The sequence below is a fragment of the Acinonyx jubatus genome, chromosome B3 (assembly GCF_027475565.1).
Source record: "Acinonyx jubatus isolate Ajub_Pintada_27869175 chromosome B3, VMU_Ajub_asm_v1.0, whole genome shotgun sequence".
Taxonomy (NCBI): domain Eukaryota; kingdom Metazoa; phylum Chordata; class Mammalia; order Carnivora; family Felidae; genus Acinonyx; species Acinonyx jubatus.
The window spans coordinates 105921942-105949692 of NC_069386.1; the positions used below are offsets into that span (position 1 = coordinate 105921942).

The 27751-nt window shown below is 40.8% G+C and overlaps 1 protein-coding gene across 2 annotated transcripts in view; it reads left to right on the forward strand.

The window, feature by feature from the left end:
* Positions 1-27751, forward strand: part of PRKCH (protein kinase C eta) — a 230490-nt gene that overhangs the window by 104104 nt on the left and 98635 nt on the right. For both annotated transcript variants that reach the window (XM_015071812.3, XM_053224525.1), the window contains exons 3-7: positions 16310-16460; positions 18930-18964; positions 22750-22838; positions 24183-24312; positions 26483-26610. In XM_015071812.3, the coding sequence (XP_014927298.2) occupies positions 16310-16460; positions 18930-18964; positions 22750-22838; positions 24183-24312; positions 26483-26610 (533 nt within the window). The remainder of the gene's footprint in view (positions 1-16309; positions 16461-18929; positions 18965-22749; positions 22839-24182; positions 24313-26482; positions 26611-27751) is intronic.

Below are 27751 nucleotides of genomic sequence, written 5' to 3' on the forward strand. Positions count from 1 at the left end.
TTTCCATTTGCAGAGAAGGCCTGCCACTGGGCACAGAAGGAATAATGACTGTTCCAGGGTCCCTGCTTCCAGTGACAAAGTGTGATTTCTTAGCCTGATACTGGAGATGCCCACTGTTCTGCTACATTTGTGTCCACTCCAGGGTCACGTCGTCTGTCCTGCTACTCACTAGGAGTCTGTTGTGTTACAGAAGGTGGTTTTCTCGTTGCTTCCCAACACCCATATACATGGGCTTGTCATTCTTCCCAGACAAAAAGTCCTCTCCTAATGTCTCTACTTGGTTTGAGCTCCACTCTTCTGTTAAGGCCTAAATTGAATGCCATCTCTGCTTTAGAGCCTTCCCTGACCACCCCAGCCCTCAGGTATCTTTTCCTACCCTTTGCTTCCCTAATACCCGGACATAGCACTTAGCCTTGGTGCGTTTCATCTCTGTGTCGCTCGTTTCTCCAACTAGAATGTAAATCCATCTAGATCAGTGGTCTCCAAACTTTTTTTGATCACGTGGATGTCAGAGCTCCGCATGCCCTCCAAATATATGTATGTTTTCTTTTTCTTTTTTTAATTTATTGTCAAGTTAGCTAACATACAGTGTAGTCTTGGCTTTAGGAGTAGATTCCCGTGATTCATCACTGACATTGTTTCTTCATAAAGTTTACATATATGTAATACTGTGTATGTTATAAACACTATAAAGGATTACAGAATTGAAATGAAGAGTATGAGAAACACACAAATGGGAGTTCCAGTAGTTTCTTCCTGTACCTCAGCATAGCAACTCAAGAACCTTTGTGAAGTACTCTTACCCCTACGGCTTGGTGTTCTTGGCCCTAGTAAATAGTAGACAATTTGCTAAGTATTTGATGATGATGAGGCACCTACTAGGAGTTAGAGTAACCAAGTCAGAAGGTGAATATTAGGAGTTCCTTGAAACTTAGGTTCTTTTAACTCTGGACATTGTACATATGGCTGCTTCTTTTTGCAACATTTGTCCCCATTTTTCCTGATTCACCTCTTCTTCACTTGTTCTGAAGTTATAGCTTTATTGTGCTTCTTAAGAAAGGCCATCTCTGATTCTCCCACATCTGGGTAAGATTCCTGCCCACGCACACTCCCATGGAGATTTGTACTATGCATAGTAACAGTTGTTTACAATCTTCCTCCAATGTTAGACTTTCAGTTGAAGATACTACTATACCTTGTTCACCATTGTACCCCTACCTCCCATCACAGTGTCCAGCACTTAATAAAGGTTCAAGACCTGTTGGATGCATAAGCATATGATAGAAAAAGAAGAAAGAAGTTGAGTGTTCCTAGAGCTTAGGACTAACGTCATTGCAAAAGATAGCCTGCTATTTAACGTCCACAATGGAGCAGAATGCCACCTTGTCCCCAAAGTGATTTGTGAATGAAAGACAGCTGAGGGTCGAAAAGCCCTGTTCACTCATTTTTTGGTGGGAACCCTAGCAGTTTGTTGAACTATTGTGTGTTTAAACTGTAAATAAACATTTACTAGATGATAAATGGCTGAATTAAAACAAATATCTAGACTTTTGTTGGTGTCGCAGGTGAGCTGATACTAAATACTCCAGAAGATAGAGGCATTTGTCACACCTTAGCCTGATATTTGAAGTATTCTTTTTTTTAATATATTTGAAAAAATTTTTTTTTAATGCTTGTTTATTTTTGAGAGAGGGAGACAGGAAGGGGGGAGGGGCAGAGAGAGAGGCAGACACAGAATCCGAAGCAGGCTCCAGGTTCTGAGCGGTCAGGACAGAGCCCAACGCGGGGCTTGAACTCTCGGACCACAAGATCATGATCTGAGCTGAAGTTGTATGCTTAATCAACTGAGCCACCCAGGCACCCCGGAAGTGTTCTTACATACCTCTCTGACTTTCCTAGAAAACTATGAACTCTTATTCACAATGTAGACTGGGTTATTAATCGTAGTCAATAAAGAACTCTTTGAGTGGGTTTTTTATTTTGTTTCCCTCTAATTTAAGGCATAATATAATCATCAAAAAGCAAACAAATAAAAAAGCCAACCTAGTAGCCAAGATATACACTTGTAAATTGCTAGCCTCTGACAGGAAGTGACCATATGATAGAAATGACATTTGATTAAAGCAGCTGTCTCCTTGCCTTTTTTTTTTTTTTTTTTAATGATCATAAAAAGCTGGCTGAGGTTCAAAGCCCTGGTGTTAGTGTTGCAGGAAATTGGGTTATGTGATAAAGGTATTTTACCTTTAGTCCTGGGTTTGGAATTAGTATGTGTATAATGAGCAATGGCACAGTGGTTTTAAAAATCATGTTGAGTCAGCAGCATGAGGGAGGTAGCATTGCTCTCATTCCAGCCATGTAGTTAGAGAAGGAAATGATTAGGCCTCATATTCCTCCTGGCTAATATCCTGTAAGGTTTTTCTAAAATCATAAAACCAGAACTTGAGGGCTTAGAAGAAACCCCAGAAATCTACTCGTGCAAAAGAGGGGAAAAAATTGAAAGGGAAACGGAATAAACCAAGCTATGGGGCAGGACTCTTTTTAGTTCTCAGCAGGAAACACATGTTTATCTGGAAAAGATTTTGGGTGGACAGGTTGTTTGTATAAGAAGTTTTGTGTGCGTGAGGAAGGAAGACCAACCTGAGCTTAGAGGCAGGGGTGGGGGTGGAGAAAGCTGTCCCTATGCTTCAAGTGAATGAGAAAAAATGTAGAGATTTCAACCAGGGAAACCCTACTTTCACAGGGATTATCTGCTAATGCTGTTAGCTTATTTTTAAGTTTCTTGTGATGTATATTCGTTTTTATAAGATAGAATGACCAAATGGTAATGTTAGTATTAATTGCTATAAAAACGAACAGCAACTCTTTTTTTAATGTTTTTTTTTTGAAAGAGCACATTGGAGAAGGGGCATGGGGTAGGGGGAGGCAGAGGATCTGAAGCGGGTTCTATACTCACAGTAGCCAGCTTGACACGGGGCTTGAACTCAAGAACCATGAGATATGACCTGAGTCGAAGTTGTCTGCTTAACCAACTGAGCCACCCAGGTGCCCCACACATAGTAACTTTTAAAAATTATGGACAGCTTATGTCCATGCTAAAACCTGCACATTGGTGTTTATAGCAGCTTTATTCATCATTGCCGAAACTTGGAAGCAACCAAGATGCCCTCCAGTAGGTGAACGGATAAATAAACTGTGGTCTATCCGACAATGGAATGTTATTCAGCACTAAAAAGAAATGAGCTATCACATCATGAAAAGACATGGAAGAATATTATGTGAAAGAAACCAATCTGAGAAAGCTATATAGTGTAGATTCCAACTGTGTGACATTCTGGAAAAGGAAAACTCTGGAGACACTAGAAAGATCAGTGGTTGCCAGAGGTGGCGGCAGGAGGGGAGAGGGAAATGAATAGGCAGAGCACAGAAGATTCTTAGGACACTGAAAATACCGTGTACGATGTTCTAATAATGGATATATGTTGTTATACGTTTGTCTAAACTCATAGAATGTGCAACACCAAGAGTGAACCCTGAGGTAAACTATGGGCTTTGGGTGATTGTGATGTGTCATTGTAGGTTTGTTCTTGGTAAACAATGTACTGTTCTGGTGAGTGACGTGGATAATGGGAAAGGCTGTGCTTGTGTGGCATCAGGGAGTATATGGGAAACTTCCATCCCTTCCTCTCAATTTTATTGTAAATCTGAAACTACTCTGAATAACTAAAGTCTTTTAAGAAATAAGATCGGAAAAGATGTTTTGGGTGAAAAGTAGCTGGCAAAACAGCATGCAGGGTACGACGCCATTTACTGTATGTCTGAATGGTGTATATATTTGTCATGTTTCCCAAAATATTTACAGCAGTTATTTGTACAGTAAGACTTAAGATGATTTTTTATTTTTTTATTGTCTTTGCGTTTCCTTTTTTAAGATGATTTTTTTAAAAGAAACTTTTGTCTTTAGAGTTTTCTGTATCGTTTGTATTTTCTATAGTGTTCATATATTATCTTTATAAACAACAACAGCAAAAGAGCAAAAAGACATTTTATGTATTGTTCTCTGCACATTATGGTTTCATTGTCTTCTTACGTTAAACTCAAAAGACTCTCAGGGAGACAGGAGAGATCATGAGTGAGATATTTGCTCCCCAGGTAAATTTAGTAATGCAGGATAAAAGAAAAATTGCCAGATAATTGGAAAATGCTAATATTTTTAAGCACATACAACCAAGGTACTTACTCTAACTTAAGCTTAGAGTTGAAGGTAATGCCATTTTGAGGTATTTTCCAGATAGTCAGGAGGACAGTGAGAGGCATAATGTGGGACGTGCTTTTACATAATCCAATATGAACTTGACGAAACAAACACGTTTCCTCATCATCCTGAAACCCAGGGTGATCATCCACTCAGCAATGTTTAACTTTCATTAAAAACAAAACAAAACAAAACAAAACAAAACCAAAAAACCCCTGAAGAATGAAGAACTGGCAGCTAGATGTCTATTTATGGATGAAATCAGTGTGGGTGGGAGGGGGGAATGAAATATTTGTAGAATCACAGCAACAGGGTAGAAATTCATACCATTTTGCAGAAAGGAATTGTAGGATCCTTGCTTTTGGTAATAGGGAGCAAGAGGGAATTTCTGTCATTAAATTATGTGTGCAGAAAGGAGTAGGCACAATGATAGTTGAAATTACTATAAGAATTTTCTATTTATACTTCACCTCATTCCACACAGAGTTTGAAGCAGGGTTAGAAGGTATATATGGCAGCAAAATACAAACAAGAAAGCAGGACAAGAGTAGTATAAATTCATTCTGTGGCAGATGCTATGGATGTCCTGTCCATATTTCCTCTTGGGTCAGAAAGGAAGGCTGGAAATACTAGAGAATTAATGCCCCCTGTCCCTGAAGCAGCCATCAATCACTGATAGATGGCAGCGGGAGGCTAACTATTCCAGTTTTTCTGCCCCCTTGAGATTGTTCTATTGATTCCTTGAGATTGCTGAAGGAGCCTAGTCATGTAGCAAGAGAGGGAATGGGTTCCTGAGAGCCAATGGATGTTGGGTCAGGATTCTGGCACTGGTGTCTATTGAACAGACTTTGTAGAGGAGTGTAAGATCTGCTGGCTTCTTGACAAAGGGAATCCTAGTCCTCCAAGGTTGGCAACAGGGAGACCTGCCACCTGGGAGATTTGGCTAGATCTTGGATCCCCAGATCTTATATCCCAGGGTTCAGCTTTCTCTGGGAATTCTCACTTTTCATGAGGACCCTCTGTCTACCATGGTAGCCTCAGAGGGTGGCTTGTCCACTTTAATGTACTTTCTGAAGCAGAGCTCAGGCCTTTCTGGACCATGTAAACCAGGCTTACTGGCAGAAACTGAAGTGTACATAGAATAATATGCATTAGATAGTCTCCCTCACAAGGGATGTTGAACACATTTTGTGTGTGCTGTCACAACTGGGCTTACTCCTAACCTACTTCACTCTGCCTCTGCAGAGCCTTGTGGACACCCCATTCTTGGGGCCTCAAGTCCAGACCCCAAAGACTGAGGACAAGGGGGAAAGGTTCTGTCTCCCACCTAACTATGGCCCCCCTGGAAGCCATTTTGCTGCCTGAAGATTCGACTTTTCTCTCAGATGTTGGACTACCCTTTGAGGAAAACCCACCCCCTTGACCTTATTATGGTTCAACTAGGACAACTACTGTAACTTCCATGCAGGAGATTTACATAGGATGTAGCAGGGGAGCTGTCTCCCTACAGAGTGTGACCTGATCTGACCTATATTTCATACGTGTAACCGGATGCGTAACTGGGGAGCAACCTTATGCAGAGAGTCTAGTTGGGAAAGTATTACATAGTCCAGATGAGAGGAAGAAGGTGGCATGAACTATACCCGGTGAGCATGAGAGGCAGAGATCTAGTCAGATCATAATAGGTTTAGTAAAACTTGACAGTTGATTGGTTGTGGGTGGAGAAGAAGGATCCGAAGACATTTTTAGTTTTTTTTCTGGATGACTCCAAGGATAGTGATACTATTATCTAAGGGAAAGAGTGGGTTGAAGAGGCAGGGAAGAGGGCTCAGCCTACAAATATCAATTTGAGGTAATTTGGGATACCTTGGAGAGATGCCGAGAAGCTACTTAGAAATGTTTAGTATCTTTCTCTGTGCAGTTAGAACTAGAGCTGTTGATTTGGGAGTCCTCAGTACAGAGGCAATTGTTAGCAATCAAGAGAACATGTGAGGTCTCTGAGGAGATGAATGAGCATCCAGGAAGACCAGAAGAATGGCATACAAAGGGCCTGGGGACGCACAAATTTCAAGGCTGGGTAGGAGAGAAGAGCTGGTGAAGGGGACAAGAAGAAGAAATTGTAGAGTGAGAGGAGCCAGATGCTGTTGGAGCCGAGGTCCTTTTCTCCAAGTACCGAGAAGGGGAGAGTTTCTACTTTGGCAGTTCTCATGGATGAGAGAAGTGGAGACAGTGAGAGGATGGTGAGAGGCACTGCTCCCTTCTTGTAACAGTGGAGTGAGGAGCCTTTCTCATGGTTCTTGATGGAGCTTTGGTCACACCTAGGAGCTCTGTTCTAATCACCTGCTGCCAGAGAGGCTGGAGTGATGGGTGAGGATGGCCTCGGCTTTCCCAGTGCTATGGCCATGAGGGCACTCGGGAGAGTCAGTCTAGTAACAAATGATCTGTCTCTCCTCCTTTTGCCAACGATAGCCATCCCCACGATGCCCGGTGGAAGGTGTTTATGCAGGCTGAGCTTCCTTGGAGGGAGCCAAACCCCTGAGAAACACCTGTGCGTAGTGCCCGTGGAGTCGGGTCTCCTAATGTGCTGAGTGTAATCACTCTATCTGAATTTGGAAATAACTATGAGTCATGTGGTGCATGCTTTTCAAAAACAGCAGATTCTGTACTGCTTAGTGTTGGGGGGGTGGCTTTTGCATGCCATTTTGAAATATGAATGCTCTTTTTTTAGTCTTTGTTGCTGGTGTTGGCATAAAGTCCTGCAACCTTCTCCCGATCCTTGGGTATTAAATTCTTCTTTTCCAAGCAGCTGCTAATCTCAGTTAATTTATAAAGTCATCCTTAATTAATCAGAGGACTAGATACACAACTCCTCAGATTCTCTCTTCACTCAACACCCACTAAATGCTCTCACCCATAGTTATGTGTACTTACTGTAGAGACTCATTTAAGTTGTGTGTTTGCCTAACACATGTCCTAATCTCTCTCTGTTTATATCATTATTGTCTCAGACAGGAATCACCTGATGTTAAATTCTTATGCATCATTCTTTAGGCACACAGTTTTGTGAGCAGACGGTTGCTTATTCAGTGTGTTTGATGATATTAAGCAAGATTCTCTCACGACCTTATCTTGTTGCCTTTCAGGAATATATTTTGGAGAGATAAACAATATAATACTTTCTGGTGCTTTCTTGACTAGCAACTTGCTTAACTCTAAGGGCTTCCTGTTTGTTTTTCTCGCAGTTATTCCCTCCCTCATGCACAAATGATAAAACAAATATCTCAGGAAAAGGAAAAAAAAAACGTTGGACAGCATTACTCAATAGTTCAACTATAGTAAACAGCGTCTGGTGACCCCACTTGTATCAGTAGCTGCTTGACCTCACTTAACCTTCCTGTTAGTTTCTGTTTCCTCACCAGAAAATGCATTACTTTCCAGGGATTCCAGGAGACCTGATGTTCATAAAGGACCCTGTGCGGTGTGGTATTACCCATAAAGCCCTGGGATAAAATCAAGAGCAGAGGATTTCTAGTGGTAGTCGCAGCACTAGCTAGCCAGATCAACCTTGGGCACAGAGTTCAAGGTAATGGTTTCCTAAGTAGTGATTCCTCTTCCAGGCAATTAGGTGATTGAATTAAATCCTTTCTGCTCCTTGATCTCAGGGATAGTGTGAAGTAAGGGTTTTAACAACAATCAGGTAACACTCTGCTCCCTGCCAGGTACTTTTCTAATTATGTTACACTTGCTAACTCAGCCATCATCCAAGTGGCCCTTTGAGGAAAGTTCTCCAAGTGCTTCATGTTCTACAAATGAGGAAACTGAGGCACGGGAGACTCAACATTCTGCCCAAGGTCACTCAGCTTATAAGGGCAGAAGCAGCCTGCCTCAACCAACACATGCTCCAGCCTGTTGTGTAGAAAAGCCACACAACTTCTTCAGCACGGCCCCTCAAAAACGAGCCACAGATCTTCGTTAAGATCTTAACCGCAGTGCCCTTGCTGTTAAGCAAATTCAACTTAACAAAGTTAAATCGTAGTTTTACACAGAATCAAAGTCATTCCCTTCATGCCTTTTATATTCTGAAAGTATTTATTTAATTCTGAAATTTAAAAGGTGCCATGCCATGGACTTTCGGTCTCTGATTTAATTTGCTTGCAATCATTTGAAAATTAGGACATGTGATCTCTGCTGTAAGAAGTACTTTCAAATATAGATTTCTGCAGCTGGAATAGAAAGCTTTAGATTCAGGTAAAGCAAAAAGCTTTAGGTAGAGCAAAAGACTAAAGAGGATGAAGCGTTTACTATTTTTGAGAAGTTAAGGCAGCTTTACAGAGACTTCACAGAGTCAGCCCTCCCCCACAAGGCTCCAGGCTAGCAACACATTTCAGTCCAATGAGAGTTTTTGACATGAAAACTAACCCTGCAGTGCTTTGGTGGCTCCCAGTCGCTTGTGCCTTTTAGAGTTCCAAAGAAAGCGTGGGGTGACAATCCGATTTTGTGAAACAGAATTCTGTTTCAAAATAGTCAATCTTCATTATATTTGACCTAATTATTCTCTACCCCATGGATGGGATGGCTTGTCAAAACCAACTCTGGGTGAGACAGATCAGGCAGGGCTCCAGCCTGCCCGGCTCTGAGCCTGGAATGTGAATTTCCCTGCCGGGCACTGAGCCAGCTTCTTATTTACTTAGAGGCAGTGAGCACATCGGGAGCAAAACAGAAGTAGTGATGCAAGTTTTGGCTGCAAAGGCTGTTAGGGTTTGCCTAACGTGTTCAAAAAAACGTGTGATCTGAAAGATGTCCCCAAGCCTGGGTTGGTTTGAGGCACCAAAGGATTAAATAATCTTTTGTTAGTCGTTTTTACTCCATCCTAAGGCAATAGGAGGCAGTGCAAACAGTGAGGAAGTCCCCTGTGCACTCTGATTGTAAGGTGAGGGTAGAGACTGAACCCGGGCAGAGTGCAGTTCGAGAGCTCTTTCTTCCTGTCCATGACATCCGTCAAGAGAATGTGACAGTGAAAGCCATTTGAAGCCATGGGGGGAAGGGGTACCTGTTTTTTTAACCAAACATCTTTCAAAATCCCAGGTGTGTGTGAGTGTGTTTTTGTGCTTTTATTTTCCATTTATTTATTTTTTAAATGTTTGTTTGTTTTTGAGAGCGAGCACGCGAGTGAGGGAGGGGCAGAGAGCGAGGGAGACAGAGGGTCTGAAGAAGGCTCTGTGCTCTCAGAGCTGTGCGGGGCTGGAACTCACGAACCATGAGATCATCATCTGGCTGAAGTTGCAAACTTAACTGACCAAGCCGCCCAGTTGCCCCTGTTTTTGTGCTTTTTAAACAAAAAGAGGCACCTGTCCGAAAGAATACAGAAGAGGGAGGAGTGAAGTTTAGTTAAAATGACCACATAGGAGATGATTCTGAGGCATCTGGGATACCAGATGAACTCTTTCCCAGTGTTGTGAGTTAAAGGAAAAGATTGAGGTACACTCCCAGATTGCTTTGGGAAGAGGAAGGGTAGGGACATTCAGACTGTAGGGGTGGCTATTTAGGCTCTGAGGTAGGTAGGATAAGCCCGAGTTAACTAACTAGTTGGAGGGAAAAAAGAGGAAAGGGCATTCTAGGAGGGGTAGGAAGCAGGAGAAAAGGCATTAAGTGCTGACCAACGTGGTGGACAGCTGCAAGCAGTTTCTTCCTAAGTCATGCAGGCTGGAAGGAATCATTTGGAATATTCATGGGTCTTGTTACTACTGTGGCAGTAGCTGTTGAGGGGGTGGGGGAACATGATTCAATTCAAGAAATATTAAAAATGCAAGTGAGCTGACCTTTTAACCACTCTTCATGGTATTAAGGGCTTAAAAAAGTAAATTCTTGATAATTAGACCCCCGAAGAGAGTTTAATTTGCATCTAGATGTGATAAGTATTTAGTAATTCAATACACATTTTGCATTGGCCAATATTGAACTAGGTCTCAGGCTGGTGATAACATATGCTAGATATAGTGTGATCATTAGACCAAATTTTATCATCTGCCCAACAAAGGAACATTAAAATCTGGTCTTTTGTCATTACTAAATGGCTTCTGGAAATACTGCAGAAGAGAGCCGTATAGTAGAATGACTTCAGTTCATAGGTGATGCTTATGCAGAATTGTAAGACTCTCAGGAATATTGAATATGACACTATCCCTATAGGGCTGAGGACAGGGAGATAGTTATCTCTTTGAGACAGATGGGAAACCTGAGAATGAAAATAATTAGGCTGCTTGCCAAAGGTTGTACACATACATACCCCAAAACCAAAACTCAAGCAGGTACATTTTTAACTGTGCCAGAGCCTCTGAAAGCATTGGTGTCTTAACCAAATTCATTTTCACTATTTCTACTTCATTCTTTGAGATTGCTTATGTAAAACCTAATTTTTACCATTACATAGAAAGTAGTAATTGATATCTATATAGTATATATTCTTCCTGGCATTTTTATAGGGAAAAAAATCCTAGAAGTTGAATTGCTGAATGAAAGGAAATGCACATTTAAAGTTTTGACAGGTATTGGGGAACCTGGGTGGCTCAGTCAGTTAAGCATCTGACTCTTGATTTTGGCTCAGGTCATGATCTTGCCATTTGTGAACTTGAGCCCCGCGTGGGCTCTGTGCTGACAGCACAGAGGCTGAGTGGGATTCTCTCTCTTTTGTTCTCTCTCACTCCAAAATAAAGAAATAAACTTAATAAAATAAAAATAAAAATAACATAAAATAAAATAAAATAAAATAAAATAAAATAAAATAAAATAAAATAAAAACTTTGACAGGTATTATTAAATTGGTCTCCAAAAAAAATATTCTTGGAGTGCCTGGGTGGCTCAGTCGGTTAAGTGTCTGACTTTAGCTCAGGTCATGATCTCACAGCACGTGAGTTCAAGCCCCACATCAGGCTCTGTGCTGATAGCTCAGAGCCTGGAGCCCACTTGGAGTTCTGTGTCTCCCTCTCTCTCTGTCTCTCCCCTACTCACACTCTGTCTTTCTGTCTCTCTCAAAAATAAATAGGGGTGCCTGGGTGGCTCAGTCAGTTAAGCATCTGACTTTGGCTCAGGTCATGATCTCACGGTTTGTGAGTTTGAGCCTTGTGTAGGGCTCTGTCCTGTTTCAGATTCTGTGTCTCGTTCTCTCTCTCTGTCCCTCCCCCACTTGTGTTCTGTATCAAATAAATAAATGTAAAAAATAAATAAATAAACATTAAAAAAATATTCTTTTTTTTTTTTCCACTATTCTTGAAATAGCTACATGTGTCTGTCGAATACTACCAGGGGCCTAATTCTGTGCTGAACACTTTGAATGCATTACCTCCCTGGAAAAACCCTATAAGGAAAGCACTACGTGGTTTATGGATAGGAACATTGAGGCTCAGCAGGGTAAACACAGCCGGAGGTGGCAGAGCCGGGACTGGACCCAATTATACTCCTACCCGCAGAGAGGGAGGTGCCTATTTTCCCATTCCCTTGCAAGCATGGGCACATTAGCAATCCTTATAAATATTTGCCAATTTAAGTAAAATGTCATTTACCTCCTGATTCTTACGTGTCCATCTTGGATAGATAGGATTAGACATCCAGTGTGTTTATTGTCTGTCTGCATTTATAACTTTTATGAATTGCCTATTCATCTCCTCTGCCCCATTTTTACTAGATTGTTCCTCCCTTATTAATAATTTCCACATATTATAAATAGTAACCCTTTGTCATGTGTTGCAAATCCTTTTTCCCCCAGTTTGTTTTGTTTAGCTTTCTGTTTTGTGTCTTTTGCCAAATAGAACTTTAAATTTCTTAAATTGCAGATCTGTGAGTCTTTTATGGCTTTAGAGTATTGTTGTCCTTATCCCATCCCAGGACTATGTATTTTTTCCCTATGTTTTCCCATTTTTCCATATTTTTTTCTTTAACATTAGCCTGAGATGATTTTGGTGTTAAGAGTGAGGTAAAAATAATTTTCAAAAGGCTTACTAGTTGTCTAAATGCTCTTTATTAATAATCTGTAATTTCCCACTGATTTGAACTGTGTTCTCTTTAAGCAAAATTGATTTCTAGCTTTGGACTCTGCAGGTGGAAGCATGTTATGTCAATCACTGTAACTTTAGAATATGTTTTAACATAGAGGACAAGTCTGCCATCGTTAGAATTTTTCAACAGTTTTGAAATATCTATGGTACCAACTAAACTCTAAAAAAGCTGTCGAGTTTAAAGACCTCCTTTGGGGATATTTATTGGGATTTTATTGAATTTAAAGATTAGTGTAGAAAGCATGAACAGCTCTGTAGTATTAAGTCTTTCTATTTAAGAACTTCATTTTTACATATCTTTTCATAGTCTTCATTTGGGGGTTTATATGTTTCTTCATATAAACCTTGCACTTCTTTGGACAAATTACTACTAGATAGCTTGGGTCTTGTAGCTTAATGAATGGGGATATATTTTTATTATATATTCTAAATGGTTCTTTTGGTATACCAAAAGAACTTTGACTTTTAATGATTTATCATTGTCCATCTTACTGAACTCTTTTTTTAGTAGATTAGGCTAACTTCTCCTGAGTTTTCTAGCCATATATTAACTCCAAATCATGGCATCTCTGCCTCCTTTTTTCCTGACAGCTTTCTTTCCTTCTTTCATTCTTTTGTTCTTTCTTTTGTTCTTTCATTCTCTTTCTTTCTTTCTTCCTTTCTCTTTCTTTCTTTCTTTCTTTCTTTCTTTCTTTCTTTCTTTCTTTCTTTCTTTCTTCCTTCCTTCCTTCCTTCCTTCCTTCCTTCCTTCCTTCCTACCTTCCTTCCTTCCTTCCTTCCTTCCTTCCTTCCTTCCTTCCTTTCTTTCTTTCTTTGTCTCTTACAGCTTTGGCAAGTACTTTCAGGATAATAGTAAGTAATGTGATGATAATTGGTCTTATTTGTTCTTAACTTTCATGGGATTTATTACTTTTAAAAATTTACCATTCAGCTTTTGATATGTGAGCATATTGTTTTAGTCATGTTAAGGAAACAATCTACTCTTTTCAAAAAGTTTTTTATTGGATTACAAGTTAAATTTTATCAAGTGCCTTTTAAAAATATTGAAATGATCACTGTTACTTTCTTTTACCTATTAATAGAATAAAACATAATAGATTTTCTAATAATATGCCCATTGTTGTGTTCCTGGGAAATTTTCCACTTGCTCACAGTGGGTATTTCTTATAATAATGCTGAATAGTATAGAATTTCCTGTTATCTGAGTGTCATTGCTACCTGGAAAGGTGCACATAAAACGAATTCTTCAAAATGAGGAGTTTGTTAATATTTAAAAAGTTGGGAAGGGGTTTGAAAAACACAACTAAAATTATGAAAATCTTTATTGAATGCATTTTGTTGTTTTGTCATAGGCACTAGTTTTTAGAGCAAAATAATTTTTTCAGATAAAATTCAATGGCAGAATACTATATGTTTTATTTTTGATTAGTATAATGAAGTTTTCAATAGGGTATTTTTAGCAAGTGTTTGAGACTTCATCAGTTTCTCAAGGGCCTCTCCTAATACATTAATATTCAAAATTTTCTCTCAAAATAACTGTCATGTCATTTTTCTATATCAAATTTCTTTTGTTCAACTGTTAACAGATCTAACTCTATCATAGCCCTATCTACCATTGCCTTCGGGTGTGAATCTCACCATACTCAAACATGACTTTCCATAGACTACATGAAAATTCTTCAACTTTTACAGGATTTTCAGTTTTACTTTGCAATTAATTTATATCGCACATTAAGATGTTTACCACATATAGCATCACACCCAAGAAACTGAGAAGACAACGTGAGGGGCTAGAGTAGATGCTGTTATTAAGTGGGAAGGAATATTTGTGTTGGGGACTAATTGTCAAAGAATAGGAAAGAAAAAAATCCCATACCGTGCAAATACTAATATTTTCTAGTATTGCTTTCCTGTTCACTTTGTAAGTATACAGCCTTCAGTAGTGAAAATCTCTGCATCAGTATTCATGAATGAGCTTGATACGTAAGCAGAGGTGTACTTTTCCTGAAGTCCGTAATTAGAGGTTAGGTGGTCCAGAAAGTGGATGAGAGAAAAAATTTTCACTAACCTATAATGTAAATGTAGCATTTTCTCCCATTGTTCACTAAACCACAGAAGCATGAGCAGTGTTTAGGATGTTCTCACGATAGAAATCTTGGATATTTTCATTATGTTAGTTTTTATAGATACTTTAAAATGTAACTAGTACTTCACTACTACTAAAGTACTGCCCATCACTTCTTCACACTTACAATGATAAGGTATGCCACTAAGTATTTAATTTATTTTAATATAAATTTAAATTTGTATTGTTCTTGGGGTGCCTGGGTGGCTCACTCGGTTAAGCGTCCGACTCTTGATTTTGGCTCAGATCATGACCTGATCTCATGATCTCATGGTCGTGAGATGGAGCCCTCTGATGGGCTCTAGGCTGAGTGTGGAGCCTGCTTAAGATTCTCTCTCTCTCTCTCTCTCTCTCTCTCTCTCTCTCTCTCTCCCTCCCTCCCTCCATCCCTCCCCCTGCCCCTCCCCCACTCACACACTCCCAAAATAAAAAATATATATATATATTATTCTATCTCACTAAAATATATTTTGATACTTGATTTCCTTTGTAATTATGTGTGTGTGTGTGTGTACTTTTTTTTTAAGATTATAAAGCTTGACTCTGAGAAGGGATCCATAGGCTTGCTTCACTGGACTAAGGAGTCTGCGACATAAAAAATGATTACTAACCCCTGATTTTTTTTTTCCTGTTATATCTTTAGATGTATCTGTTTTATCTTTTGGTCCTAGGATTGTATCACATAGTTCCCTATAAAAATACAGGGTGCTTTCTTTTCTCCTCTATTCTGGAACAGGTTTCAACACTAGCATCATCTTGTTTTTAAAGGCTAAAAATAATTCACGCATGAAACTATCTGGGCCTGGATGATTTCGAGAGGCAGTCCTTAGAAAATCTTATCATTTTTTTTTTAAATTCATCTATTTGGTTTATGTAGCTCAATTAATTTTAGTCATTTATGTTTTCATGGAAATCTTCTATTTCTTCCGGGTTTTAAAATTTATTAGATTATTCTTGTATCTTTCTTACATTTTCTTTGCATTGAAGTGATTAATTGAAAAGCATTATTTTATTTTAGTTCATTTATTTCTTTTTGAGAGAGAGCGATTGCAAGTGGGGGAGGGGCAGAGGGAGAAGGAGAGAGATAATCTCAAACAAGCTCCACACCCAGCCCAGAGCCCACTGGGGGGGGGGGGGGGGGGGCTTGATCTCACAGCCATGAGATCATGACCTGAGCTGAAATCAAGAGTTGGACATTTAACCAACTGAGCCGCCCAGGAGCCCCAGAAAGCATTATTGAGGAAGTCTCTCTATACCTTGGGAAAGTTAATTTACTATCTTTAAACGGTGAGCAGTTTTGATTCTTGAGGAGCCACCATTTTTAAAATGTGAGGTTGGAAGAGGAACTTGGCACCAAGCCCAAGTGAATTTCTACCCATTCCAAGTTAACAGAGATGGTGTTGAGACTGATGCTTTTGGGCAGCACTCTCACTGGGCTATGGCCATTCCCTCCTTCTGTTGGTGAGGATGCCAGAATGAAAGGCAAATAATGAGAAATCTGTTTTACCTGCTCATAGTTATAGCCAATCTATGGACCTGAGGTCCCATCCAGCTGGACAGGAGCTAGAAGGCCAGGCTAATGTCCCATACTGGAACATTAGAACCCTGGGAAACTCATGGTGTGTGCTGGGGAGACTGGTCCCAGGTAGCTAGTTCTAATCAGGCAGTGGGTATCTCAGAGTTCACTTAGGTCCATCCTTACAAATTCGGAGTCCTAAGGTCACTAGGAAGAGGAAGCATGGGGATGTTCTGGGGTGTTGTGCATCGTGAAGAAAGAAGAAACAATTTTGGAGAGTGTTTGGAGCTATTATGCTTTCCCATATGTTAGGTACAGCTAGATTTGTTGCACATTATTCTTTTCTCCTTTCTTTTAATGTACAGCAACTCTCCAGAGAGACCGAATCTTCAAACATTTTACCAGGAAGCGCCAAAGGGCTATGCGAAGGCGTGTCCACCAAATCAATGGACACAAGTTTATGGCCACATACCTGAGGCAGCCCACCTACTGCTCTCACTGCAGGGAGTTCATCTGGTAAGTGGTTCCCTGGCTTCTCTCTTCCTAGAAGCTTCTTTCTATAATCCAGGCCTCCTCTGCTTGTATGTGGTTTTAGAAGGAAACATGATTATTAAGAATTGTTTTAGGATCTGATTTTTGTCTTTCATTCTAATATGTTGACCCGGCGATTTAAATTGCCAATGAAAAACATCTGAACCATTTGCAGATCCAAGTTTTAGGTGTTATTTCTTTTTCCAGTCCTTTGGGGAAAGGTGCTAATGAACAGGAACTGGTTAAAAAGCAGTAATTAGGGAAGCTAATCAATCAGTACATAGATAATCAATAAATTGGATAATCAGCCCCTGAGTAAGAGAGAAAATAAAAAAGTATGAGTCACATGATGAGTTATAGAAATTAACTGTTGCAGATCAAGTAAGCACACAGTAATCTTCAGCCTTATGGTATGTGGTCAAAGGTAATAACTTTCAGTGATTGTATGCTATAATCCTTGGCATTTAGGAATTGAGATAATTAACAGTTGAGAACTTCTAGATGAATTGGGGCAGCATCTTATTATACATGTGACTGAAGCTTAAGCCTCAGTGACAAATCTATAATGTAAAATAAATTTAAGTTAATAGTTATGTTCAATTAGAGCTAACAGTAAGCACATTTAGAAAGAGGAAGGAAATGCCCCCTCACACACATCCGAACATATACATACAAACCCATCTCTGAGGTAGAAAAGACTGTTTAATCTCTATAGCATGAAAAGAGATCCTTGTTTTTTGTTGCAAACTTTTGTCACTTTAAGTCAAAAGCTCTTGGTTCAGAGTAAGTTTTTTGAGTATTGATTAATGAGTTTGTATTTTGTGGGGTTTTGTTTTGTTTTGTGATTGCTTTGGTTTTTATACCTTTTAGCAGTCAGAATTCAGGGTTAGTGTTCCTGGAATTTTAAATTACGAATAGAGTCTTATCTAAACCAGAGACCCTAAGCTGGCTGTTGACACGATGCCTACGAATGTGCCATCACAACGCTCGTCTTCAGAAGCAGGCTTCTGCTGCACTTCCTATTGAACAAATCAGAAGCTCTGGCATCTTTGAACCCGTTTTCTGCCCTTGCAGTAGGTCTGAACACCCGAGGTAGCTGCCATCCCCCTCTCCTTGCGGTTTACCTGACCTACAAGGTCTGTCACTATTTCATGTCACACCGTTCTGCCTCCTTCCTTTATGTGACCTGCCTGCCTCTTTGAGCATTTGTGGTGACAACCTGTGACCTCAACTAACGTTCTTAATGGAAACTTATTTAGTAATTTCACTAAATGTTTTCCACCAAGGAAACATTAACTCCCACTCAACCAGCCTTCGATTGCTCCCTCTCTCTCTCTCTCTCTCTCTCTCTCTCTCTCCCCGCCTCGCTCTCTCTCACATGCACACAATATTGATATATGTGCCACATATTATGGTTAAGAGTATGGACTCTGGCATTCAATCTCATCACCAACTAGATGTGTCAACCTAGTTAAGTTATATAATCTATCAGTGTCTCCTTATTTGTAACATAAAGATAAGGGTTTTTTTTTTGCTTGTATAATAAACTTCTATATAGCACTTAAAGCACCAGGCACTATTCTAAGCATTTTACATGATCAACTCTCTTTATCTTCATGATAACCCTATGAAGTAGGTACTGCGATCATTATCGCCCTTTATAGATGAGGAAACTGTGGCCCAAAGGAGTTAACAACATGCCCCAAATCATGCCTAGGCCATCTGGTGTCAGGGTCTGTGCTCTGAGCCTTCCTGTTATGTGTGCTGCCTCACATGACTCTTGTGAGGATTAAATGAGATGCTATATGTCAGCAGCTTGGCTCAGTGCCTGGCACAACCTCTGAGCTTAATAAAATAATAAAATGGGTTCTCTGTTAAATGACAATGATGATATCACCATCCAGAGAAGATATTTAGGGAGAGACCAAGAGGGTAGCTGTGGGCCTGACGGGTCTCTTGTGGTGGCACTTCTGTCCCCGCCCCCCCCCCCATTGGACTCCAGGGGGGTGATGTGGACACAGGGAAGAGGAAGGGTGCCTCAGGCCAGGCAGCCGCAGTGGACTCCTCTGTTTGCTTCACTACCTGCGCATCTTTATGCGGATGGGGGTGAGAATGCCAAAGAAGGTGGTGGAGTGACGCTTCAAGGTGAGACTCAGTCACACAAGCAGACGAGGACCCGGGTTTGCCGTAGGGGGAGGTGGTACAGGGAGGATCGCCGATACCCACCTGTGTGTGTCACTGGAGCATTCGAATCAGGTGACTTCCTCTGTGTCTCGTGGTAACAGACAAGCGCTCAGAAATCACCGCACCTTTGCCTCTTCTCTGAAATTGTATTTTTCATACAGGAGCAGAGGATGACATGCGTTTGTTTTCCTTAAGTACTATGCTTAGAGGAGCATCGTTGCTGAAATATTTTGACTGATGATAACTTTTTTTCTCTATTGTCTTGAACAGGGGAGTATTTGGAAAACAGGGTTATCAATGTCAAGGTAAGAAAACACTTTTGAAAACCACATTTAATCTTGTTCCTGTGTTAAAAACTGATTATACTAAGAGGAAACAGGATACATTTCATTAATACTGTGATAAATAACTCAGCGGGTCAGGTGAGACCCCTACAGAATTGCTGCTTTTTAGTTGTGGTTTAAACCTTGGCTACATTTTAGATGGCATAGAGGGGGCATTTTTATTTCTAAAGCCCAGATACCTAATAGAGTTTAATTGTTTAGAATTTTGTCTCTGCAATAAATGAAAGCACTACAGGTAATGCCATTTTGTGAGCAGTGCCCTTAAATCCCGAAGCTAAATTGTTGTCTTTTACAACCCCAGTGTTAATAGAGGTGAGAAGTGGCACAGCATTGCCTGTTTACCTGCAGAGGGAATAGAAACTATTATCCCAGCTCCTTTTTCATTTTCTAACTCCAAAAAGAAGAAAGAAAAAAGAAAATATGAGAATTGTTGAAAGTTAGAGAGAAACAAGTGAAAGAAGGCTCTTACTTAGATTTGGCCAGACTGGATTGATTTGTCTTCTATTGGGCCCTTTCTTGTTGGCTTGAACATCATTACATAGTATATATGTATGGTACCTCTTTTCTTGATTTGTACTCTACAGATGATTGGTAAAATAGCGCTACATATCCTGGAGTGGTAGCCTCCATGGTAATAAGGAAAGTCTGCCTTCTCTTCTGGAGAAGGTGAGGTAGAACATTATTTCCCTTAGAATGGAGTAGGACACACTCTTGGATGTAGTTTTCATTTTCACATGTAAGCAGTTCTGCATTTTCAAATTTGGAAAACAATACTGTTATGGCAACAATAATTGACTTTATGCTGTTAATCTCAGACTCAGGTGACAGCATAGTTCACAGGTGAGAACTGATGTCACCTTTTGGCACCTCTCCAGCACAGGGACATGCCCTTTAGTCACCTCTGGTCATTCTTCTGCATAGTACCAGGATATTTGATGGGCTGACTTTTAGTGGGCCACCTGTTGTTGAAAGAGCAGGAAAGACCATTGGTCAGGAGAAATGTTCACATCTTGTTAAGGGGCATAAAACCAAATACCTGGTTGAGAAGGGTACACCATGCTAACATTAGTCAAATGAAATAGACAAAACAGATTTCGGAACAAAGAAAAATTTCAGGGATAAGGAGAGGAATTATGTAATGATAAAGGGATCCATTTTTCTTTTTCTTTAATATGAAATTTATTGTCAAATTGGTTTCCATACAACACCCAGTGCTCATCCCAACAGGTGCCCTCCTCAATGCCCATCACCCACTTTCTCCTCCCTCCCACCACCTATCAACCCTCAGTTTATCCTCAGTTTTTTTAAGAGTCTCTTATGGTTTACCTCCCTCCCTCTCTAACTTTTTTTTTCCCCTTCCCTTCCCCCATGGTCTTCTGTTAAGTTTCTCAGGATCCACATAAGAGTGAAAACATATGGTATCTGTCTTTGTCTGTATGACTGATTTCACTTAGCATCACACTCTCCAATTCCATCCACGTTGCTACAAAAGGCTATATTTCATTCTTTCTCATTGCCAAGTAGTATTCCATTGTATATATAAACCACAACTTCTTTATCCATTCATCAGTTGATGGACATTTAGCCTCTTTCCATAATTTGGCTATTGTTGAAAGTGCTGCTATAAACATTGGGATACAAGTGCCCCTATGCATCAGCACTCCTGTATCCCTTGGGTAAATTCCTAGCAGTGCTATTGCTGGGTCATAGGGTAGATCTATTTTTAATATTTTGAGGAACCTCCACACTGTTTTCCAGAGTGGCTACACCACTTTGCATTCCCACCAACAGTGCGAGAAGGTTCCCGTTTCAAGAGGGATCCATTTTTCAAGAAGACATAATAATCTTTAACATATAGGCACCTGACAACAGAGTATCAAAATACATGAGGCAAAAACTCATAGAACTGCAAGGATATATAGACGAATCCACTATTACAGTGGGGTGACTTCAATATCTCAGTAACTGAGGTCCAGCAGACAGAAATTCTGTAAGGATACTACAATTTGATCAAATTGATATTTATAGACTACCCCACCTAACAACAGCAGAATATACATTCTTAAGCTCACAAGGAATATTAATATAGACCACATTCTGGCCTATGATGTAAGTCTTAACAAATTTAAGACAATCGAAGTCATAAAAAGTATTTTTTCAGAGCACAGTGGAATTAATGCACACATGAATCAGAAACGTAGCTGGAAAGCCCCCCACCCCCCCGCATATTTGGAGATTAAACAACACATTCAAAATAACACATGGGTAAAAGAAGACTCAAGAAAAATAAAAACTATTGTGAAATAAATGAAAATACAGTTTATGAAAATTTGTGGGTTATAGTAAAAACAGTACTCAGAGGAAAATTTATACCATTAAATGCATTTATTAGGAAAGAAGGATCTAAAACCAGTAATCTAGGTTTTCATCTTAGGAAGCTAGAAAAAGGAGAGAAGCTTAAAGTGAGCAGAAGAAAAGAAATAATACAATTAAAGCAGAAATCAGTAAAATTGAAATTAGGAAACCAATAGAGAAAATCCACCAAATAAAAAGCTGGTTCTTTGAAAAGGTCAATAAAATTGATAAACCTCTAGCCAAGCCAATGGATAAAAAACAAGCAAACCTCAGATTCCTCAGAATGTAGGTTTTGTCTTGGTGAGGGATGGTTTTGAGATCCCCGCATATAAAAGGATCAGTTCTCTGGGAACTTTCAGTTTGGTTCTCCTGCAAATTCAGTCTGATGAAAGCTAGATTTTTTTTAAAGTATATCGCTATTTGCTGACATGTCATCTGTATTTATGTATTTAATCCTAAAAACCTCCACATGCCCTGAAAGATCTTAAAAATAACACGTATTTTCATACTGCTTCATTGCGGATTGTTCATCTTTTAATGGCAAACTGAATTCTGTCTGCACTGTGTCAGTATCCGGATGAAAATGGAAAAAAAAGTTATTCAGAAGTTCTAAGTGTTTAAATAGTTGACTGAGTCATCCTGCAAATATTTGATGAGTGCCTACTTTGTTTGAGGCATCATGCTGCCCAGGAATTCTAAGGGTTATAGAGGCTATATGTGGAAGATTTGAAATGACAGGCAAGCTAAGGGTTGTAGAGATTTGAGGAGACAGAGATGGTTTAGTCTCTCTAGAAGGGGAGCCAGGGATAGTATATTTTAATGGAAGAGACATTTTTTAAGTCGTTGTCTTGATACAAACTTAAGATTTAGTTAGGCGGTAGGCAAAGAGGATATCCTAGGGATTAAGCAGGACACGGTCAGTGTGCAGGGAGGGCAAAGCCTGCTCCAGGAAGAGCAGCTAGTCTAGTTTCTATTAGAACAAAGAGCTCCCTTAGAAGAAAGGTAACAAGTAAGCTTGGCTAGCTTCTGGAGGGCCTGACACTTGGCCGGGAAATTTGAACTCTACTCATGGGCAGTGAGAAGCCATTGAAGGTTTAGATCATGGGGCAAGGTGACCAGAATTATACTGTGAGAGGATTCCTGTGGGGGTGAGTGTGGGATCAAAGCCAGAAAGGACGAAATAAGCTCAGGACTTGAGTGCAAATAGTTTGAGTGTGAGCAAAGGCATGAGTTAGGTTGATAGTAAAGACGATGGGAAGGACGGGTGTGCTGGCTGCCATCATGTGGGCCAGACACCCACATCAAGTCAGCTTGCAGCCTTTGTTGACTCGACTGTAACTGGTAGACCTTCAGCCTCCGATGAATGTGTAATTGTGGGCTTAATTTCCTAGTGTGCACCTGTGTCGTCCATAAGCGCTGCCATCACCTAATTGTTACGGCCTGCACTTGCCAAAATAATATTAACAAAGTGGATTCAAAGGTAAGAAGATAGCAGTTTGCTAATTAAGTGCCTGCACAAGCTCACGTGCATGCTTCTCGCTCTCTTTTTTTTTTCTCTCTCCCTCCTCTTTCCACTTCCCTTCCACGCTCTTTGAAGCTGATGGTGGTATCAGAATTGAATTCTCTCTTTTTTATATTATGGTATTTTTAATTCTATGCTTGTGTAGTTTGACCTGTCCTTGAGTTGATCCCACTTAGTGATCAGCTGGTTACAAGCTCTCAGGATCAATTTTGCTAATTCGGAGAGAGTTTTTGGAGGACTGACCGAAAAGATCCCTGAGTTTGGCATCACATGACCAGGAGGTGATGTGGAATCCAGCCTCTGCTAGTTAGCTTCTCTCTTAGCTCAGTCTTAAAAATGGGATTCATATTTCCTTCACACAGTTTTTGTGAGTGTTAAGCAGGATAGAATTGATGTGATGAGTATTTGTTAACTGTAAATTGTGCTTTCTCAATAAGGCGACCATTAGCCTCCTCCATTGTCTTCCCAAATATCAGGGAGGATGCATTTCTGTATATAAATGCCTGATCCTCATTCTTGTAACTTGTATTGTGTTCAGCTAGGGTAGGCACATTCCAGATTCTGGAGCTAGAAAGCAGATGGAATATTGCTGACAATCAGCGGATTTACAGATGCACTGGAGAGTCTGACTTTGAAACTCAATGATGCCCTACAGCACACATATAGCACATATATCACCCATTAGCACATATAGCACACACATAGTACACATACAGCATGTGCCAGGTCTGATTATTTGCTGGAATCAGTTTGTGAGATTAAAGCAGGACCTCTGCCCTCAGATTGTCACAACACAAATACCAGGCAAAGGCTGGAAGGGCTGAGGAAGCCACTTGAATGTCCCCTGGAATGAATCCCTTCTTCATTTCCATGCTCTCTGGGTGCTGCCTTCTCCCCTCTGCCCCCCACAATATCTGGAAAAACTCCTGGTAGTAACAAGTGGATATAGTCTATAAAAGACCTGTTTAATCCTGAAGCTAAGAGGCTCTAGGAAATAGATATGGGTGTAGGGGAGTTGGCAGGGAGAGATATACAGCCTGAATATAAAAGATGATAAAATGGTTTTAATTTCTACTTATCTTCCCAAAGGGTGAACAATCTAATGCTCACTACACCCTTTCTGTTGAGTCTTGTTCATTTGAAAATGTGCACAGTCTGGTGAGTAAGGCCTGAGTACAGTGAAATGATATACCCAGCTCAGGTGTCACGGTAACGCTTTGCATTTGGGGGGCTCCTGTTACATCTGCATGAAAGGTGTTGGCCTGGAATGCTAGCTCCCGTCCTTCTGTTCCCTTTTTACAGATTGCTGAACAGAGGTTCGGAATCAACATCCCGCACAAATTCAGCGTCCACAACTACAAAGTGCCAACGTTCTGCGATCACTGTGGCTCCCTGCTCTGGGGGATAATGCGACAAGGACTTCAGTGTAAAAGTGAGATGCTGGGCTGCCACGTGCCCACTTCATGAGGTCACCATGCCGCAAGCTTTCGGAATTCTATAGGTTCCGATTCTGACCTAGGACCGGTGGTTTTGGATACTTTGTAAATTAAATCTTACCGGTTCTATATGTATGTGTCCCTTGTCAGGCATGTAAAAAGAGCTACATCTGGTTTTAAGAGTTCCTAACTGTAGATTTAGTCAGTTGTTAAATTCAGTGTTCTGTCTAGCTGACTGTCATCTGTTTAGTGCCGAGTGCCTGCTAATTGTTGTGTATTTGAAAAAGAGGGGAAATGGGATCTTGGTCAGAAATAGAAGACGGTAGGAGGCAAGGTGCCCAAAAAAGAGAGGCTTGAGTTATGAGTAAGAACAAGCAGGAGAGTAGGTCTAGTGCCTTTACCAGAAATAAGCAAGAATTGAGTAAAAGCACAAGGAGAGCTGCCCTGAGTCTTCTCAAAGAGATTGATAGAGATTGGAGAGGTATGGGGTGTGAAGGATGCTTAAACTTCAGCCACGGACTTGCACCTCACTAACTATGCCCAGTGGAGCCCGAGTTTGGAGCTTTTGCTGTAGCAAAGGGTCTGGGATTAAGGACTGATTCCTGTCCTGCGAGGAGTTGGGAAGCTGTTGGCCTTGAGCTATCTCCCACTGGGTGTTGCTGTAACAATATGGCCATCCTGGGATGCAGTCCCATGCTGAAATACAAGTGAATGTCAGCCTTAAGCTTTAGATAAATCCTGAGTGGGGGAGGCAGAGTTGGTATCATTGCAGCTGGACGACTTCCATCTATTGCCTGGACTTACAAAGCCCGCTTCTGTCGACAGAAAGGGACTAGTCACTTGTCTTTACGAAAGACAAATTCTGTAATCTCACTAGAACTTCACTTGATAATTCTTTTTTCCTAGATATATTAAATAATTAGTTTTGAACCTAAACAGCAACCAGCTCATGTGTAGCTTCAGTTCTGGCCTTGCTGGGTCTTAACCTGGAAGGTCTCCCCCGGTGTGGGTTTCCAGTGCAAAAGTCACTTTCTGCTTTTGTATGGTTGTTGTTGACAATGCAGAGCCATGCGTGGGGCTCATCTGCGTTGTCCTTGCCCCCTGAGGCTGGAGGGTAGCACACCTGTAGTGATCCATCGCCTATAATTTTTGCTTTTCTTGTCACCTGGTTCTTCAGAAAGGGCACGTGAAGCTAATGAGGCTTCAGCCTCAGGCTCCCTCCCTTGCAAAGGTGTCTTCCAGAGCTCCACTCGATTGGATATTCTTTTTCTTAAAGAGGGGCACCCTAAATTACACAAATACAGACCCCACAAAACCGGGATCTGTGCACGCTTCCAAAGATAGGTGGACGCTCCAGGCATCTGCTGCTTGCTGTTCCATTCCTACCTCCCATCAGCAGTGCCCATGGAAAGAAACTGACGGAACTTTCTTTCTGCTGATTAAACCTTGGGTCCTTCATCCTCCCGAGTCAGTTTCCTGTGCACCAGGAACTTAGCTTGCTTCTGTCCTCTTCCAACTGCCATTTACTTTGACCTTTAAAAAAGTTGCTTTTCTCCCCCACGAAGGAGTTAGAACCACAGGCTGAGTGCCGAGAAGCACAGCCCCCACAGGATGCCGTGTCCTGTGCTGCGAGGGCTACCCAACCACAACAGTACTCAGAAAGAAAGCTTTACTTAGAGGTTTTTCTCTCAGAAACACCATCCCCATCCTGTTTGAACAGTGCTCTATAATGTGGCCTTTAGATTGCTACCTTTTATTGAGCAATACAAAGAAAAGCATAAAGTCCGTTGGCATGATTCCTTGTGAGTTCCTTGAATTGTCACTGTGATGAACATTTTGATTTCTGTATTGAATCATGCTTGTCAATCGGCCATGCCTAGTACACATGATTTAGGTGAATGTCTTTCATCAAGTCACAGTGGAAAGAAATGGATTTGAAATTTATTTTTCATTCAGTGTGCCAGACTTTCCGCTTCTGCACAAAGCAGACACAGAGAAAGTGTCAGGGATTGTTTTGAGAGCAAGTTCAGGTTTATGAGAAGATGGCGTTGCTCAGCCCGTAGAATTCCTCTGTCATCATCTTTCAGGTTGTTAAAGTTGTTTTTTGCGGCACGTGTTGGCTTGGCTCCTTCCTGAATGTGGATTCCCTTCTCCTCTCCCTTCTAGTATGTAAGATGAATGTCCACATTCGATGCCAGGCAAACGTGGCCCCTAACTGTGGGGTGAACGCGGTGGAGCTCGCCAAGACCCTGGCCGGGATGGGCCTCCAGCCTGGAAATATTTCTCCAACCTCGGTGAGACTTTGCTTTTTTCACTGTATTATAATTTAGAAGTTGCTCAGATGCAGTGAGTCCGAATGAGGGAATGTGGTGTAATCAAAGTTCCTAATATCAGCAAACATATTTGCAGATTTATTGTATTTTTAAAGAGCATTTTGGTCCACAAAAAGAAGATTCTTTATACAATTATATGACAAGAAATGACAAGCAGGAAGCAGAAGGATTTTTTTTTTTTTTTTTTTGTAATTAGCTTCCTGTCAGTGTGGTCTGATGAAACGCTGGAATCCAGGGCCCTGGGTTATCCTCTTAACTCTCAGCTGGGGCTCTGGCGGCACAGTTGACCAGCAACTGTGGGCCTCAGCTTCCTCTTCTCTAAAGGGGTTGAACTTGAAGATTCTCCACCGCGCTGGAGTCTAGCTGTTCTGCAGTTTTTGTTTATGGATTGTGAATTTATCTCTCAAACTCAGAGACAAACAGGAGTTCCTTCCTCTCAGCTCTTGGGAGTGGGTGGAGTTGGTCAGTTGCTGTGGACATGTTTTGTCTTGCAGCCTCCCTGAGTGACCTCCTTGCTATTGACCGTTAGAGCCTCGACCACTTCCCAGGCCCAAGTGCTTTTGCTGCCTTCCTGGCTGGGTCTACAGACTGCTGGGAAAGAGCCGTGGCTACTGCTGTGGTTTGTGAAAGGTGTAGCTTGATATCCGGTTTAGGAAAACTCTAGAGTTAACTGTTAAATATCTCTGGGTGCTTAGGAAGAGAAGCACAATCACAGTCAAGTTCTTGGTTATCCAGAAAATGTCCGTACTCACCATCCCATTTCCTTATTACTAGTAGATTAGGGCCTTGGACAGACATTGTATTCCTTTATTTCAGGAAAGCATTAGCAAAGTCTAATGTCTAGCTCATGGAGAGACAGGCAGGATGCTAATACCATGAGGGGTATTTCTAATGCATGAGACAGCTGTTCCCGAAGGGCATAGGTTAAGGATTTCAGCTTGCACCAGGGCTCCTAAAATGTAATGAGAATAAGGTAGACCATGTGGCAAAACCTCTTGAGTGGGCAATGTCATTTGTCATTTGAACCAAGTATCTTTGATATTCTATTTGAAAGTGGAAAAAACAAAATTACCTGTTGTTTGACAGCAAAGCATGAAAAGAA